Here is a 19,633-nt window from a genome sequence, read left to right on the forward strand (position 1 = left end):
AGAAAAGTGAATACTTCATTAAATGGGAAACATTAAAATCCCAGAGCACAGTTGGCCACACATTCGAATTGAAATGTTCCAATTTCCTACACAAGCCAAGGACTTAAATATCTTAAGCAGTAGAGCACAGAGCATACAGCTCTTCTCAGCTATCTGGAAAGATGACAACCATTTATTTTTGAAGAATCTGTAATGCATATTTGGCAGCCTTTTACCATGCCTCTCCTAGCTCGAAATTAACAGCATTTGGTTTTTAAACTGCAAGCAGAAAAAGTCCAACTGACATTACTCCCTGGTGGGTGAAGGGGAGTTCCTGCTACCCATATGTTCAGGTTCAAATCAAAATGATTCATATTACAAAACACAACGGTTCTAATGAAAACCTGATCATGTGGTTGTTCCTTGCGCACTTTTCCTGTCCTACTCAAAATACACATTTTGCTCTTGTATGCATCAAGTTTGCAAAGAACACAGACTCTGTCACAAGGATGTGTTAGTATCTGTACTGCTGTGGGGATAAGAGCTTAGAAATGTATTTATACAAAGAGGAACAAAGGAACATTTGTTTTTACAGTGTTTTACCTACCATTCTTACAAGTAACATCTGAGATTTCTACTACCAGATAAGATAATCTCTCTTTTCCTTCTACTTGTTTTTCTATGTCTAACCCCACTGTGTATCGAGGCAGCTTTAAGATCTATTTTATACATCCATGGCTCCTTCCACATACATTTCATCTATTAATACAAGTGCTTGCTACAAAAATTCTTAATCTAGTTTTGAAATACAAGAAGAAAGCAGAGAAGGGGGAAACACAAAATGGATAAGGTGACATGCAGAGTTAATATGGAAACTATGAATCTTTAAAACTGGCTGTATTTCAAGTGGATTTCAACCCTTAAGGGCTGGAAGTTAAGCTCCCATTTGCCTTTATTCTTGGTTCTGAGATTTTTACTTCTTTTCCTGAATATAACTAAAATTAAACCAGATCATTTTATATTTTATCTATTAGGAGATTTCTAGAAAACTTAAGACAAATAACAAAGCAGTTAAGAAAGAGGGGCTCCAGAAGAAGTTATGTGATCTTCTTTCTTGAATATTTTCCTTTTTATTGACAATTCCAAAATGGCTTGGCTTAAATTCCTTATGTATTATAACCTACCTTATGGAATCTATATAGATGGTAGATCTGAATTTTAAGAGAGAAAATTTGTTCTTCTTTTTTCCTTCTTTACATGGGGAAAAAGGAAATTTGTTAGCTAATTCAATTTTTAAAAGCTTTCTGCAGCTACATATGACCCAACAGGGTTACAGAGTTGATAAATCTATGAAGCCTAAATAGTAATGGGTAATACTGACACAGGAAAATGGGACATGGTGCAATATAAATGCCTGTCCTGGGAACCAAGAAGAAAGAAAACACAGATCTTTTGACAGGAAATGTTGTCTTGGGCATACGTACATACATTAAACCTATGTCAGAATCCTGTAGCTGAAAAATGTTAATAGCTTTAGGTATTTTTCTTTTCAATTAAGGAAATCCCCAGGCAAAAAAAAACCCAAATCAACCAACCAACCAACACTAAGCTATTCTGGAGTTAAATGAGAAGTATATTATAGGAAAGTCTGTAAGAAAACACTGTTTTATCCTTTAGAAACCCATGATATAATCACAAAAATCTTCACATTTAAAGTTTATAAAACAAGCAAACACTTGAAAGCTTGGAAAAGCAATTCCAGACAAGGTAGGCAGCCACTGTAGCGGTGCCACTGTATCATAACCCACAGAGCAGCTGAAATTTTCTCTTCCATCTATGCACATCTTCATCACAACTAATCCATAAAATAGAGATATAATCTAACTACACCAGGCTCATCTTGGCAGATTGCTCGCTACATGTCACATCTAAGCACAAACCTGATCTTTATACTGATACAGAAGACTGAATCTCATTTTTAAATATTACAGAGCACAACCCAAGCATAACAGCTCTTCAGCAAAAGTGACCATACTCAGCAGAATTCCCTACCCATTGCATGGTTTCAGCAAAGCAAATTTCTCTGCTGTGAGATCCTGCAGATCCACAGCTATTACACCTGGCCCTACAAACTTCTCCAGGCACGGACCACAAATTAAATATCATAGTATAAGCAGTTCAGGGCCTTGGTGATTAGGTTTGCATAGGTATAAAACTTAACCCATATGCTCTACATATCAAAACCACAGGCAAAATTCCTTCATGAAGATGCCATCGTTCTCACATGCCACCAGCAAACGTGGGAAAATGCTAGGACACAGTGACATAAACTGTTTCAGGATGATCTCAGCACCATGTATGTGGAGTTTCATGTAATTTTTCATAGAGCCTTAATTCAGAACTTCCAGACATTGTTTTACTCTATCTATTTCCACTCCTCCCCATCCCCACTAATCTTTACCAGAAAGCTAACTGTCAGAAGGTAATAGAGAAAAAGTATCTATCTCTGAGCCTCCAATTATTGTGAGGAGGAAGCAAGAGCGGGCATCAGACTCACTTAATCTTAACATACTCACATTTGGATCAAGAGACAAAGCTTTTCTAGCATAGAAATACCAAGCATTGTGATGGAGCAGAATACCAAGTCTCTTGACAAACACAGCTGCAGATGGATACCAGTCTTGTACCTCCAGCTGTTTGACTGATACATAACAGTGAACCCCTTGCTTTCTTCCCTTTGCCATAGTCAGACATCATCTATGACTTGAAACATACCTTACATGGAGATCTCAGTCTCCAAAAACTCACTAGGGCTTAGCTTGTGGGACATTGCTCTCATTAGTAGCTGCAGAGTTAGTAGGACATGACACAGTCTGCATTCCTCTCCTTCCCACACCAACCTTGTACTCCTCTATCCTAGCTCCCAGAACGCAACCTGCCTCTACCCACCATAAGCCTCATCCTCAAGTGATGATGATATCATTGTCCATCAGCCCATCAGCTGATGGGCATCAGCCTCTTTCACAGCAACACCTCATCAACAGCCTGGAAGTGTCTGACTTTTTGTCAGGCTACAAAAGCTCAAGGTTTGCCTGTAACTGGCATCTGCAATCACATTTTCTGTGAAATAAGAATCAGGAATATCCCTCCCACCAAACAGACATTTTCTGTTTCTCTTTTTTTTACAAATCTAATAAAGCCATGTGAAAGTTTTTGCCTGGGTATTAGCCTTGTTACAGCGGGCAATATCCCCTTGCTCTGAAATATAATTTAGCACCCAAGTATGTAACACCTTTAGACATAAATTTGGAAGTTCTCAAAACCACAGATTATTCTTGTATGCCAAGTTATTGCGTCAATGTGGGATCAAGATCTTGGACCAAAGTCCGGGGGACTTTATGCGTGACTAAAATTGTACATGTGTCTTAATGGGCTTCCGGATTCAACGCCTCAGTATCCAAACTCTTGGTCAAGTACAGAACCAAGCCTATTAACAGTTAAAATAGGAACACAAGATGACAAAAGAACCTCAAGGAAGGAATATAAACCTTGTTTTATTGGAGAAATCTTGAGTAAGTGGAAATGCAATATCCAATTAGTATTAAGAAATGTCATTCTCCTTGCTAGAGTAAAAGCAACAGTATGTACCTGAAAATAACCCTGGAAGATTCAGATGGTGGTCCTCTGGCATAGCAATAGTATTTTGCTAAGCTGACTATAAGTACCTTATAGGATTCTTTTCTTCTAATTATTTATAGACTTTGCTTACTGCATGTTTTCTTTTTGCAACAATTCTACCATTATTTAGATAACTTAGTCGTATTTTTAACTTCAAACGCCTTGATGAAAAAAACAACAAGCCATAATGAACAGGCAGTTGGCAACAACTGACAAATACGTTAATTTTCCTATTTAAGAAAAAGCTTTTTATTTCTAGGTCTGTTTCTGATTGCCTGCAAAACACATTTAACACTCAAATGCATTGTATTTTTGATAGAATAATTCTTTAAATGGAGGGAACTAGTCCTTCTCCCTCAATGTATTTGCTGGATGAGCTCTCACTGTGAGAAGATTATGATAAAATAATGCTCTCTGTGTGTGCCCACATGCATCTGTGTGTGTGTACAGCAGGTACCACAGCTTACAGTTTTTGTTGTAATTACGCAGCCTATTATTTCTTCCACAACTGCGAGACAGAGAAAGCAAATGATGGCAATTTCATCTGACACCCAACAGTAAGAGATGTCACAAGATGAAACAGTGCAGAGCAATAAGAACAACTGAATATAAATTCACAAACAAGGCAGAAACTGCGACCAACAACATAGCAATGATCTCTGTGAGCACCCCAAAACACAGCAAGTTTGAAATAAGAGAACCTAAAAATGCGTACTTGGTCAGAGACCTCAGCAAAAGGAAGAACAAGAGTGCAATAAGGGTACAAGGGAAGCAGACATATTGGAGGATAAGCCTTCTCTACAGTTGGAAGCTGTGAGCTTGGTGAAGCTGGAGAAATGGAAGAAATACCAAAGAAAGTAGACAAAGTGGTTTTATTTACCTTTTGAATACTACAGAAGTATTGAAGTAATTCAACCTTTCATATCCCCCCCTCCAGTCTAATCTTATTTTCCTAATTCTGCTGCTGTTTTGGGCTTCTCAGTAAGATTAAATAAACAACAATTCCACCCCAAATTTTGACAGACTGGGTCAAAGAGTTTGTTTCAGCTTAAAAAGGATATATTTTGAATACTTGCTAAAAGAACAAACCCACTCATTATCATGCTGCATAAGTAGCAGCATATTACAATCATTCCCTTGAAGTGTTATTTTAAAAGGAGTGTATATTCTAATCACCTTCAAGTAGAATTCACATGATTGCCAAAAAGCGAAGCCTGCATCATAGTGGACACAATCAGATAAAAATGAAGGTGAAGGCACCATAATAAATATTCCCTGATCCCTCACTGTCAGTACAGGGATTATCCTGTATTTTCTCTCCATGCTCCTCAGCAGACAGGATGGACAGCTAGAACTACTCATAACAAGAAAGTTCCTGTCCATGGTCCATTAAATTATACATGCATTCTCCTGGCCTGGAAAGAGAATGTATGATGAGCATGTATTATTCATTTAGGAACTATTTAATTAATTCCTTATTGATGAGGATGTCTGATCCCACTTATCTCACTGAAGGGCCTTACAATGCACAACACTTAGAAATCCTTTTATGCAGAGCCTTTGAAGAGCTCAAACATTCTTGAAACATAGTGGGTCATCCTCCACTGCTGGAGATTGTTCACCACACTTAGGGAGCCAGAGTGTTAGTAGAGAATGAGTGACAACCTGGGAAAGGCAGCTTACCATGCAGTGAAAAGAAGCTATGAATTTTCCACAACTGGTTTTTGACTGCATGGAGATCACATAAGAATTTTCATAGAAAGCTGTCATTCTGTATGAGGGGCAAGATAGAACGAAAGATAGCTATGGATGTAAGATAGATGATAGCACATATGGAACTAGAGGTTCAAGCTACATAAATGAAGAAGGGAACAGAAAGTAAAGCTTCTTGTACAGCATTTCTTCTAAATAGAGGTTAACCATTTTGGCAAGCTCTACATCCTCATTTCTTTATATCAGTATATTCTATGAAGAGAACAGAAGCATCCCCTTGCTTACAGCTGAAGAACAACCAAGGAAAAGAGAATAACTCTCATCCTGGAAAGATACTTCTGAAAGATGAAAACTTGTACATTAGATACTCAGTCCTACAGCATGAGAAATGGAAGTTTGAGGAAACCACTGGAAGTAGGGAAGCAATCAAGATTAAAAAAAAAAGGAAAACAACAGAATTTAAGCCCTGCTTACAGGGTGGAGTAAAGAGAAAAAGTCCAGAAAGGCTGGCAGTCAGTGCTGACCCAGAAGGCTGTGGCCCTTCTTCAACCTTTCTGTAATTTGCGTCATTGGAAGACATGCCCCATCAATGTTCTCTATCAACCATCATAAACACGTTTGAAGGTAATGTTAAATATGCAAGAATCACTATCAATAGACAAACCCTCTGACACCTGTCTTGGATTGATGAAATGAATCTAAAAACATGTCACAAGATGTCAAGCAATAGAAGGTGCAAGCTAAGGTCCTAGAATCTTCTCTGCTATTCGAACAGATGATTGTACGGCAATGTATTATTTGGAACCACTACATTTCTTGCCTCTTCAAACAGTATTAGAGTCCTCCTTAAAACACAGAGCAGCATGAAGGCTCTTCCACTCTGGCCTAGATCTACAATGCAGCTCAGGATTCAGACAGGTAGATCTTTTCTTCTTGGGAGTAGAAAAGGTCTTCACCTACAGTGGGGTTTTTTTGCAGCTGATGCACCATTCTTACTAGCTGCACTGCAATGAGATATTTTAATTTACTTTCTTCTCCAAAAAGAAGAATAGTATCGATTTCATGATCAGACCATAACCTCAAAATTGAGGTTTACCTGAAACCTAAAAGAAATCAAGTCCAATCCATCTAGCTCCTACTAACACCTTGAAGACAGAAGTCCACATTAGGAACTAGTGTCATCAAGGATTAATTAATTAAATTGTTTGTTTCCTTATCCTTACTTTCAAAATAACTCAATGATCTGTATTTAATACTCACTGTGCAGCTATTACGAAGGGCTTCAAATTTACGCTGGATTTCATCTCTATGTGCCTAAAGGAGGTAAGAAGTTAATCATCAATTTTTCATACATTAGAATTTGAATCCAACAGTTGTTGCTAAACAAACTGAAGAACAACCTATCAGCAAGCAAAGTTTGGAAGGCAGATGCTGCAGGCTATGAAAGCACTCTGTAGTGGCAAAAGTAAAAGTCACATCCTACTTAAAGTACACTTACGGACCCAGTTCTGATTCACTTCAGAAAAATGTACAAACTCAAGAACTGAATTATGTAAAAGGTTTCATCTGAAATGGTCACCAGAAGACATGTCAATCCCATGCCAACTTTGTACATTCTTGACATTTCAATTTGAGCTGGTTTTACTTCCATATCCAGATTGGTTATTTCATATAAAATAAATGCTGAATACAATTTAATGCTTGAAAAGAGAAATTACCATGAAGCGTTATGCAAGCTATCCCAAACATCTCTGCCAATCTCCCTGAATCCTACCAGAAAGTACCATTTCATCCTGAGCCTCTCTAAAAAGCAGTGATGAAACACAATAATCAGTTTTTGGAAGATAGCACTCAGAATGTGGACAAGCGCAAACACTCATTTTAAAGAATGCAGCATTGCCATGCACCATTTTACCTCCTAATTCAGAAGCAAAGCATGACAAAGCAAAAGTTCCTTTTTCAGCCTCTTGGCCTCTCTCAATATTCATCAAACTGATTTAACAAGTGTCTAATGGCATATGCTATTGGAAAACTTAAAAATGAAAGGTTAGCACACTGGCACATCCAGCCACCTTTCTTCATTTAGAAGATTTTCCTTAGAGCCAAGAGACTAAACAGGAAAACCCATTCAGCAGAAGTCAGACATGAAAGCTGAAAAGCTATCTTACCACAAGCGGCAATGTGAAAAATAAGACTAGTACATTAAAAAATCCATTATAGAAATACTCCCAAGCCCACCAACTGGACTATCTTACAGCAGCTGGTCCAAAAGCACTACCATTTTGCCAAACAACTGAGTGAACACAGGACATAATTATTCAGCTGTTTCCCTGGTGGTACAGGGTAAAGATACCAAGCACATTGCCATCCCATTGGCAGTGATATTAGTTGTTATACAAAGCTTCCAGCTGGGAGGGGATCATCTCAGTTTTGAGCAAAAAAGAAACTGATGCCATGTTCTATTCAGTTCCTCTCACGCCTTGACAGTGTTGCTGTACTTTGCCAGCATGTACCCGCTTTAGAACAACTTGGAATGAATGATTCTCCCATTCATGTACCCAAAGCATCACCATAACACAAGCACCTATCTCAGCTGAGCCCATCATCCCTTCCAAAAAATAGCAATAGCAGCAATATTCTGAATAGTTCTTTGGTCAAATGCCACTGGATCAAGAGAATGCACATTTTCAACACTTTAAAACACACAGATTTGAAGGTCATTAAAGACTGCTGCTCAATGGGAGTTAGCTGGTATCAGGTCATCTACCTCTCTGCTCTCTCTCCCCAGAGCCCCAGGAAACTTTTATGAAGGAAACATTTCTTTGAATCAAGCATTTCGAAAGCATCTGTTTGTCCTCAAGAGACAACAACCAGCAGCATGCCATTTAGATCTGCATTTACAGGGGATGAAAGGGGAAGGGAGAGGTAGAAACTGAACTTCTTTTTCGTTTATACCATTCACAGACCTCACCAGAGACTTCAGACACACATGACAATTTGTAATGAAATACGCATTGGAATAGAATTATGTTCTAACAGCACTATTTTCCTAGGAATTTGTTTGATCCCCCCTTGAATAAGTATACTTAAAGCAGGGTAACTGATAGAAAAAAACAACATTAAAATATTTCTGATCACCAGGTAGTTTCAAATTCATGAGATATGATTTAAGCAAGTAAATCACAGAGTAAACCTTCTAACAATAACAATTTCATATGCAACTTTCACCTCATCACAAAAGCAGTAACACTCTTACAAACAGTTTTGGCAGCAATGAACCACTACTAGGAAGCATTCATGTGGTTAAAGATAGTAAGATAAAATCTGACTTTTTAGCCATTTCTGCTCCTATCAACACAAGGCACAATCCGTATCCTGTTCTGAAAATCAAAAATTAAATAGTATAACTTAATTTTAACCCCTTTATGAAACGTCCACCTCTGTAATTCTGATCTGTATATATAGCTCATTGCAGAGATTTTAGGGCTCACCGTGAGAGCTTGAATCTCTTCCTCTGCTTCAGCTGTGGTCTCTTCTAGCTCAGTTTTGGCCTCACGGAGCTGGTTCTCCAGGGCTGTCCGTGCAGCCTGCAGCCCAGTGATTTGAGATTCCCGCTCCTGGAGTGTCAGCTGCAGTTCTGTCAACTGCCTTTTGAGTTCCAGCTTTTGCTCTTCATGCTCTAGGCTAACCTGAAGGAAAAAAATGTAGCAACCAAATATAAAATATAGGCAATGTAATTTCATTTCAGACCCCACTTTAAGATGCCATTGCCATGTCTATCCCAAATCTTGACAGACTGCTTAAGTCGAGGCAGTTTTGTCTACCTAGAAACTACCAGCTTGTTTCGAAAGAGGTTAAAAGCAACCTGGCATTTTGAAACAACAACAGCAAGGGCACAAGAATAGTTCCAGCTGACTCAAATACCACATAACAAACACTGACATAAAAAGCATAAACACTGAAGTAGTTTGTGATGAATTTTCTTCACTGAAATTGAGACTCTTTAAGAATCTTTATTTGAGAAACTTTAGGCATAAACAAAAAGACTTATCTTTACATGTATGCAAACATTACATACATTTTGCAACTGACTTTCGTATTTCATTTTCCTTTCAGATTATTTTACCTTCTTCAGGCTGTCTGCTATCCCAAGTGAATCTGTTGTGCTGTAAGTGCATGACAAGCCTGCCAGAAATCTTACACTGGTCTAAACCAACTTCTCGTCAAATAAGGACATGTGTTGGCTGTCCAACCCTCTTAGCTAAAGGCAGGCTTTCAGTCCTAGCTGAAAATCGGTGGACTGAGACTGCAGAAGATAAAAGATGTGAAGTGAATCCAGACTAGTTGATACAAACCTAAAATTGAAGCACAGCTCACAAATATTTAAAAAAAAAAAAAAATCCTATTTTCATATTACTGTTAGGTTTTCTTTCCAGAAAACTTCTGAAAAATGTGTGTGAATCAACAGGTCTACTATTTTCTCATAGCAATTCTGTTGTGTTCTTTGCTTTCTGTTCTGTAGATTCTATGGTTATGCTGGTCATTGCATATAGCTTTTTCCCTTTACCCCATAACCACTCTAGCTGAACAACCTTATAAGGATATTGTAAAGCAAACCATAAATATGGTTCAGAGAAAACAAGATGATCTAAAGGCTCAGATTTTGTTACATCTAAGAATGACAAATCCTTCATACTTACTTTTATCTCCTTTTAACGAGCCATTTTAAAATTATGGTTTTAATTACACCTTAGAATACCATTTTTATGACACACAAAACTAAAACAACTTAATTCTAGTTCTCACTATAATGTTCAAAATGGGGTGCATTCAGGTAAGTTTGTTTGGAAGGGTTAAAGCCAAGTTTTCACCTCTCGCAGCCTTGTCTCTAACTCCAGCAGGCGGTTCTTGTCAGTGTGATCCTGGTGACTCATCTTCTCCAATTGTTCCTCTAGTTTTCGATTCTGGGCCTCTAACTTTCCAGCCTGTGTTTCCAAATAGAACTTCTGTTGCCTGAGCTCTGAAATCATCTCTTCTTGGGCTTTCCTGATAGGAGAAAAGCACAAGTAACAAACCCAAAATGTCCTTAAGACATGTCCTTTCACTGGGGTGAAGTAAGCAAGCATACACTACAAGTTTCCTATAAAATGGAATAGTGAAGTTCATAGCTTAAATTTTACATCCAAACTAAAAAATAAAAAAAAAAAATAAATTAAAGGCAACTCTTTATTCCTGTCTGCAAGAGATCCATGTACCAGTGCATTCATCAACATATCCCCAGAGCACTAAACTCCTTGTCTGAAAGTTAATGTGGCACAGAGCAATCCGCAACAATATTGAAGTTACAGTTTAGATTTCACCAATTCCTTGTTACATGTCTTTCTGTACAGGCAAAAAAGATGCTAAGAGCAATTGCTTTCATACAGTGTATTTCCTTGAGATAAGAGAACCACTATGGCTCAGGTGTTGGGGAGAGGGTAATGTGTTGTAGGTTGTTTTGTTGGGGTATTTTTGAAGTTGTAATGGACCTAGAACTTAACCTACACTGAAGTGAAGTTTTGTTGTCTCTGATCAAAGTCTTAGTCTACAGAGCAATCAAAAAAACCTGCTGGTGCTCATAAGAACTTTGAGATCTGGCAATAATTAATTACTACCATAAGAACTTGAAACAGATACCCTCATAAAAACATTAAAAAAAAAAAACCAAGAAGGATGCAAAGGTATTTCTTCATTATTTACAATTCCTGGAGTCGTTTTATCAAGCATTGGAAAGTTCTGCCTGTGTGCTTTCTTAGAAGTCTCACAAAGCTCTACACATATTAATGAATTAATATTTTAAGAAGTTCACTGTGAGCTAAGCTGTTATTAATCCTATCCCAGAGAAATTATGTGGGTTGCCCAAGATCAAATAGGAAGACTTAACAAAACTAATAATAGAACTTCAGTTTTCTGACTCACGTTTCTGAGCATCACATGAAAACCATCCTTTCAACCTTTCTGTTTTTAATTCACCTCTACAGATTATTGCCAGCCAGAACTGCCAAATGGCGTTATTTCACTTCCTGCTGTTTACTGGGCTGTCTTCTCAGGAACCTGATAATCATTAGTTTCCTCAGATCCTGATGGAACAAAAGCTAACAGAGTTCCCCTTTCCTCCGAAGGGTTTAATCATTAGTTCTCCTCTTCAAGCATGCTCAGATCAGCTGTAGCTTTTGTGGATTACAGTCCAACAACAGATTTATACATATTCTCCACCACAATTCGCAAAATAAGCACAAATTCATTAGCTGCCTGCATGCATAATTAAGCAATTTTCTCTTAAAATGTTATTTCTGTACTATCTTCCACCAATCCTGCAAAATGACATTCCTTGACAATACATCTTCTCAGTATTCTATTCTAAGCCACATGCTAAAATGTTATGGGGGTTTTCTTCTTGTTTTCTATGGATCCTCAGTCAGGTGCCCTGCTCTCAGAGGATGCATCTACCTCAGCTAAGTTCTTACACGCAGTTCAGCACCAATGACTGAGACACTAGATCCTGAGTATGCTTCCCAGGTACATGTTGAGACAACACTTCTGTTTTATTTCAGACTGAAGTTACGGCTTTTGCTGCCTCAACAAGCTTTCTGGGTGATTAACTGGAGGTCATCTGGAGCATAAAGCAACACAATTACATTTCTCTGTTATTTCTGTGAATATTTTTGGCTGCTCAGGCTTTGGCTGCTCATAACTTGCCAGACAGTTGAAATACAACAAAATTGGAGCCATTACATATCTGGAAGCATAATTGCCACTGGAAAGGAAAAAAAACTGAAGCAACTCTCTGCCAAACTTCATCCTTGCTTGGTTCTATTCAATATTATAGATGAATCTATCCAAGCATTTCCCACAGAGGTGCTACCTGACATTCCAGCAGCTGATGGACACTGCAAGCCTTTCATCAGGCAATCAAAGTTGATGAACCTCTTAACTCAGTAAGAGCATTTACTACTTCAGCCTGATTTGTAAGACACATCAATTAATCCATGCCGTATCCTATACTTGAAGTAGAATGCCTTCAAGTCATTTATGAAGGAAAAACATCATTTTAAGGACAAAAAATCTCAGCTGAAGTCCAAAGCAAAATAAAGTTCAGGCAAACAAAAAGATCTGACACAGAAGATTTCCTCTGTGTTTAATAAATAAGGATTCACAAGAACAATTGCTGATTACACAGTGATTTAACATGACAGATGATCTTGACCAGTATTATACCCCAAAACCACTGAACTAGCTATTATACCAGTCAGAGAAAGCAACTAAAGAGAGGCTGAAGCTGAGAAGGCAATTGAGAGATGAGCAAGTGCTATCTGGGCTTGAAAGAGAGCAAAATGAATTGAAGTACTGTTCTGAAGCTGAAGCTGGGGTATCTCCTACTCCACATTACTCCTGCCCATTTCAGTAACAAAATATCTCACTCTTGCAATCAGCAATAGAAAAACATGCAAAAAACCCTCATTTTCTCACTTGTCTTCTCACCCCACAGGGCAGGATGTTTGTGTTTGTGAAAGAAAGGTGTTTAATATTTTCAGTTTCAACATCATGTAACTGTCACAGGAACCAAGAAAGCAAATCTAAATCTATCAGTAATATGTATGTTTAAAAGAGGAATATATGCTTCTCCAAAGGTATTTTAGACATTAAAATTATTAGTATTCATTTAGCATGCTTGGTAAACCTTCACAAAAGCACCAGCCTTAGGGAAGGCTTCGAAGTAAACATGAAAATGCAAACCAATGTCCCCAGTCATGTTTGAGGAAACAGAAAATACAGAGTGAACAACAACTATTTGAATAGCAAGTGTATTTTTGCATCACTGAAAAACAGGCAAGGAGCATAGCAAATCCTGCAAAAAAGAACCACTTTTACAGTAAGTATCACAGAATCATTTAGGTTGGAAAAGAGCTTTAAGATCATCTTGCTGAGAACTGCTCAGTAGTGCCCAGTATGATTGCAGTTGCTATACTTACATGTTCCTCTGGGTAAAAAGGCTGCTATTTGCTGCCAGTTTATTGGCCTCAGACAGTTCCACTATTCTCTGCTCCAGTGACCGAATCTTCGAATCCATTGCATTAATCATCTGAAACAGAGCAATGTGCCCTTGAGACTGCCCAAAACAAGGATTCATAAAAACGATGTTTAAAAGAAGTCTGAACTTTTTCCAGAAACAAACAGAAGAAAAACAAAACTAATCAAATGGCCAAAAGAGCATCAGAGGTGCAATTACTGGAGCTGTGTACAACTGCTTTCTACTGCTTCAATATTAGGAGAAAGCAACCATTCTGTTACCAATGCACAAAATGGTCGCTACACAGCAATTCACATGGCTACTTTGAAGGAAATATTCTTGAACATACCTTGAACCAAAAAAATATGTCTTTTAAAATGAATATTAATCAGTGGATTTCCTTCAAAATGGCTCGTCAGCACTATAAAACCTCAAACAGATTATCTTGCTTGAAATCAGAGCCTCAGAAAGCTACTCTTCAAACACTTTGATTTCCAATTCAACTACACATACCGCCTTCTGTTCAGCCAGGACTTTACATTTCTCACGCGCTTCTTCTTCATGTCTTCTGAGCATATTCTCAAGTGCTTCCTTATCTGCAAGATCTTTCTTCATCTGATTTTCCAACACCTAAATGAAGACATTTCTTTTGTCTAAATTGTATCTGTTTCACTGGGCAAAGGGCAAGCAGAAAGAAAATCATCAAGATAGACAGATTTTTTTTAAGCAATTGATCATATCTCAAGCAAAATCCATGGAGGAGCAAACTCCAAAAAAGTGCACTCCCTCATTTATCTTTGAAGACTGAATTTAATGATGGAATTATTATGAGGATGTGAAGATACTGTAGATGGTTTTTAATCATTATTTTAAGTCATATAAACTGAGTTCAAGAAATGTTCCAGACTAGTGCAAAAGAAAACAGAAGAACTCCGTACCCTGCTAAGTATAATAAAGAGAGTAAGGAAGTGCACGTTCTTTGGCTGCCCTACCAACATGGTTGAGAAGTAATTTGTAGGTTCTGTAAGTACACATGAGAATGCAACTGAGACGCCATGAATTCTTTAAGTTGGAGAAACCAAAGGAAACACCTAAGTAAAAGTCTTCTTTTTGTGGCACGAATACCTGTCATTAGGAACAGGACTAAAGTAACTGTTATATACTTCTGAAAATGTATGTTATGTATGTATGTGCAGAGCTTTAAATCAGTTGTTAAACTGAAGGCCATTTCCTTCAAAGACAAAGGCACAAAGTCTGGACACCATGGCATATCTTTTACTGTTGCAATTACAAACATTCCATGTCCTCTTTCATCCCTTTGAACCTCTTTCACCTGGCTTCCTGATTCCTCCTACTAAAATTTGTCTCATATGTCCCTGTAATACACTGGCTCTGTCTTTCAATTCTTTTTCCAATCCCTTTTCTGTTTTTTACTGAAAACATCTACTTTCCAACATCTACCTCTGATCTTCCTGTTTTCTATCACTCTCATTACTGATTACTACATGCTCTGGTCTGCTAGGAAACCTTTCTTCCCTGTTTTTTATTTCCCTTCATATTTTTCCCATAGAAATTTCTTCTGTCCTGTAAATACTACATCCTCTCACATTTATGCTGAAATGTAGAATTAAAGTCCTAGTAAATGTACTAGATAAAGATTGTTGAAAACAGATTATGCTTAGTAGAAACAAAGATTCTTACAACATGCATTTACTGGCTGATATTATGCAGGCTCTTTAGAAAAATCCTTAGCCAGTGCATACACTCCTATTTCCCAATTTGTTTCTCCTGATTTTAGGGGGTGTCTGTGATTCTATTTCTGTTTGTTAAAGTCTTATGCTACCCTGGAAAAGACAAAAACAAAGTGGGTGGCTCCTGTGGCTTCTTGGCAGATGTTACAGTTCCAAGAAAATGGAATTTCAGAAGTGCTCTAGTATTTGCTGAATTTAAACCTTGCAGGTAGGCTGTGTGGATACTCATAGAAAATCGTCAGTAGGAACCAAAAGCTTTTTCGGTATTTGAGATCCAATAGCATTAACTAAATATTATTTAGTCAGCAATAGTCAAGTTACAATCGAAAATTGCTTTCCTATAGCTCTGACTTCAAATGCCATCTGTTTTAACGCAGTGCTAAAGACAGATAAGGTAGAGTGGCATGGCCTAGAAGAAAAACTTACTCAGATTCCATTAAGCTCTAAACATTTCAATAGTGGTAAGCAAGAAGGCAGAAGCATAAGCATAAGGCATAGACATAAGCATAAGACAAAGCAATCACAGCCTAAAGGCAACTGTTTTTCCCTGAACTCATTCTACCCACAGAAGCTTGTAGGAAGATGTTAAGATATTTTTACTTTGAGTTTTTCCTCGTAGAATTGTTCCTTCTGTTTCAGCTGCAACTCCAGATGTTGTGCTGCAATCTGAGCCTCACGATGTTTTTCTTCCAGCTCCTAAAAGCAGCAGAGATTCATATTCAGACACAAAGAAATAGTAGGTGCTGGGTGTATGTGTTACACAGGTATCAGACATTAATTCATTCTCTTTTTTAAGGTTTCAGACTCCAAAAATCCCAAAACCAGGACTGCCGTAATAAAAAAACAGAGAGCTGCAGTCTTAAGCTTTGCTTCTTGCTGCTGACCCATCTACAGTATAGCAGGCACAGTGCTGAAGACAAAGATTTCTACTTCCATGGTAAGCATCTTCATTTCTCAGTAAAATATTCTCAAAGATGGACCAAGGACATTTTGTGAAAACATGCAGCTATAAACTCTCTATAGCTGCAGCGGCATCACAGGAAGTTCAGATCTATTTTTAACAAGGTCTCTCACTTGTTTTCTCACAGAAGACCTCAATAATGGGGCACTGCTGTCTGTGCTTTTCATTCTACATTCATAGAGTGGGAATAGTATTTACTTTGCTATATTCCTCAGACAAATGTTGTCAGAATAACTATTTATAAATTGCTTGGAAAATGAAAAGTGCAGAATGCAATATGGATGGTAGAACAGAATGGTTTTAATCTCTTCACATCAGATAGGCTTGTGCCATGTACCACAAGGACTCAAATGATTTTCTATCTCAGAAGTTAGCTACTTCTGCTGCCTGACTGTATTATTCAGGATATATCTATAATCACCTTCCGACAGGACACTTCGTAAAAGTTGAGCTTAGAACTTTCTGCTCACTCATCATCCTATGTGCTATTCCAACAATTTCCTTAAAACCAAGAGGCAGATCCAGGTCTGTCATTCTCTACTGCTGAGTTGATTTTTGCTTAGACCAGTTCAGGATGCATCCCTCCTGTCTGCCTTCATTACTGCATAGCATAGGAAAATTTCCTGATACTTCTACTTTCACTCTTTTCATATTCTCTTTTCTGATCTTCCTCATCTTGAAAACATACAAAGACTTTTTTGATCCACTAACTGCAATAGACCTCTTTTTCCAGAAGTGAGAATCAAAGACGAGGTTCACTAAAAGTAGGTCATCTACAGTGCCTGGTACCCAACACTTTTGCAAGGAATGGAGATTGCTGCTTTTTGCAATTGAAATATGTCTCCCAGCAACAAGAGGGACAACTCACCTCCCCCAGAAGCCCACACGTTTCAGGTCCTGGCAGAGAATCAGACAACCAGATCAGCAGCAGCTTCAAAGCTACCAGCATCAGACTGCTCATATTGTAGCAGAAGCTTCACCAATTTCTGCAGTGGCACTTAGCAGCCACTGTGGGTTTAAAAAGGTAATTTCTTATCATTCCAGTTACCACTTACTATTCTAGATGTAGCACTAGCTTTGTTATTAGCACCATAACAACTATCTATACTTTCAAGCAGTAATAAGTATCTTCTGTAACTTGTTTCTTACTTGTTATGAAAATCTATACAGGCAGATCAGCAGGTACTTCTTGAGTATATGACTGTATGACTGTACTGGAAACCAATGCCTTTACTCAACAATTTCTACTTTATTCCATGCAAGTCTGTATCTTCACCTCCCTTCCTTCCTTTCTGCTTTCCATACCAGTAAAAGTCAAAAGTGTTTGAAGAGATCCACTTGAGGGTACAAACAGGGTAGAAGAGAAAACAAAGAAAACCATTACCCTGTGCTCCCAGAGCAGAGCTGCAAAGGACTAAGAAGCACTCTGTAGGATTATTTCTTCAACTCCTATTTTACTTTCTTATAAAATACTTCTGTGTGTCTCCAACATTCTGTCAGAACTCCATGGAAACTATCTATAAGAAGAGCTAAACATACCCCTAGTGTAAAACAATTAGTTGATATTTCTGCCTTCCCTTCCAGTTTTGCCCCCACAGAGAATGTAATCACAACTAAGGAACAATCCCCAAATACACACAAGAGTCTTATGAAACAATTCAAAGTTTTACACTATTTCTAAACATAAAGTTGGCTCTGTGCCCAGTAAAACCAGTCTCCCACTTACCATGCACTCATGTTATCAAAACAATTTGAAACAAACACCACTACTAAGGAACTGATTCTGCCTTTTCTTGAGAGCATTCAGGCATTCTGATGGTAAAGTCCACATACACAGCTATTACCCAGAACAAGTATGGGTCATCTGCTGGCTCCAAATATAATTATTTATATACGTTTTTATATTAATCTATATGTCTATATATACATATATAGATCTATATTATATTTTGGCTTTCCTCAGATGTGTCTATGCTCAGGATTGCTACCAATAAAGTCTAATCTTTTTTTCCTTGCCATATTGGCAACACAAAAAAGAGCTCATAAGAAACACAATATTAATTTAATTATTCCATTATAAAGTTATACTTCCTGTCCCAGGGAAGTAAAAGTATTCGAAACATCCTCTGCTTGGTTCACTGTAGACTGACAAACCAACTCGCTCTAAAGATTTAATAGGTTTAACAAGAAGAGAAACAAGAAATTGCCAACAGAGAAGGTATGTGGGTGAAAATGGATTCCTGACAAATATTGTCTCTGGAGATGAACAGTTTAGATGACTAATTTCTCTCTGCTTCGAAATGTAAGCATTTCACGTAGATCTGACCTCTAAATTCCTTTGCAATTCAGTTTAAAAGCTAGATAATCAATGTTTTTATTGGTGCAGCATCGTGTCCTGAGAACGTTTTACTTCTGAAACAATCATCGGGTAATTCAGTTAAATATGCTACATTGACATAAAAGTGCTCCCACTGAGAAAACTAGAAGTTTCAAGTAGTATTAAGACTAAAGGTACAGGAGTGAGTTTGTAACTAAAGGTGCAGTCATAATTTCAGTGCTGAAGCTTTCTCCAGTATGACTGGTACAAGAAACAAATCCCTTCATTCAACAATTTTCATGTTATTCAGTGCAATTCTGTCTTCTGTTCCTTTCCTACCCCTTTCTCACAAACTCTTACCCTTTATCTTTCATTTTCACCTCTGCTCACCAGAATTTTTTCTGCCATCTGTTGAATCTGTTGAGATTTAGTTTGAATATCTTCCTTGAGACGGTTTTCTCTTCGTTCCACAGTCTCTAATCTCTTCACTTGATTCTCCAGAGAATGGCGTCGTTCCTGCAGAGCAATTATTAACTGCATTTAGACTAACCAACCCTGCATTACCATAAAGCAGTGAGTAGTTTCTAAAAGTCAGCTGAAGCAGTCAATACACGGTTGTCTTTTAGATTTGAAATCCTCATCATGCCTCAAACCCCTTATGCTAACCACATCTTTATTGACTCCTCACTGAAAATAAAAAGGCTCTCAGTTTTCTTCAAAGAAGTAGAAGCTTTTTAATTAAAACCAGATTAATGTCTAACATCACTTTTCCATGAATAATCACTATAGGAATACAGAAGGTTTACAGTCATCCAGATGAGGGTTCCTAAACTGAGACACATCCCAATAGCTACTTTACTCTAGATAGACATTCTGTACTCACCTCCGCTTCAAGCAATTTCTTCTTCATGCTTTCATTTGAATCTTCCCGATTCTGCAGTTTCTCTAACTCCTTCTCAGCTCTCTCCTTTGCTTGGCGGATATTCTGAAGAAGTTCAGTTGCCTCTGAGCTGGCTTTCACAGCCTAAAGGTTCAAAGAGAGGTGGGGAAGGTATTATGAGAAAAACACACATGCAAGAACTTGTCTGTGAAAAGCTCCTAACCCTGAGGTGGTCAATGTTCTGAATAAAACTGCTACAGAACTTTGGCTTAGCAGCCTAAAATTAAGATAACCTTAAATGCAT

The 19,633-nt window shown here is 37.8% G+C and overlaps 1 protein-coding gene across 9 annotated transcripts in view; it reads right to left on the minus strand.

Annotated features, from left to right (window-relative positions):
• CIT (citron rho-interacting serine/threonine kinase) overlaps positions 1–19,633 on the minus strand; it is a 138,876-nt gene that overhangs the window by 21,440 nt on the left and 97,803 nt on the right. For all 9 annotated transcript variants that reach the window (XM_065693137.1, XM_065693142.1, XM_065693138.1 and 6 more), the window contains 8 exons: positions 19,333–19,473; positions 18,840–18,965; positions 15,772–15,867; positions 13,934–14,050; positions 13,383–13,492; positions 10,242–10,416; positions 8,862–9,059; positions 6,631–6,684 (listed from right to left, as the gene is read on the minus strand). In XM_065693137.1, the coding sequence (XP_065549209.1) occupies positions 6,631–6,684; positions 8,862–9,059; positions 10,242–10,416; positions 13,383–13,492; positions 13,934–14,050; positions 15,772–15,867; positions 18,840–18,965; positions 19,333–19,473 (1,017 nt within the window). The remainder of the gene's footprint in view (positions 1–6,630; positions 6,685–8,861; positions 9,060–10,241; positions 10,417–13,382; positions 13,493–13,933; positions 14,051–15,771; positions 15,868–18,839; positions 18,966–19,332; positions 19,474–19,633) is intronic.

The sequence above is a fragment of the Lathamus discolor genome, chromosome 12 (assembly GCF_037157495.1).
Source record: "Lathamus discolor isolate bLatDis1 chromosome 12, bLatDis1.hap1, whole genome shotgun sequence".
Lineage (NCBI taxonomy): Eukaryota > Metazoa > Chordata > Aves > Psittaciformes > Psittacidae > Lathamus > Lathamus discolor.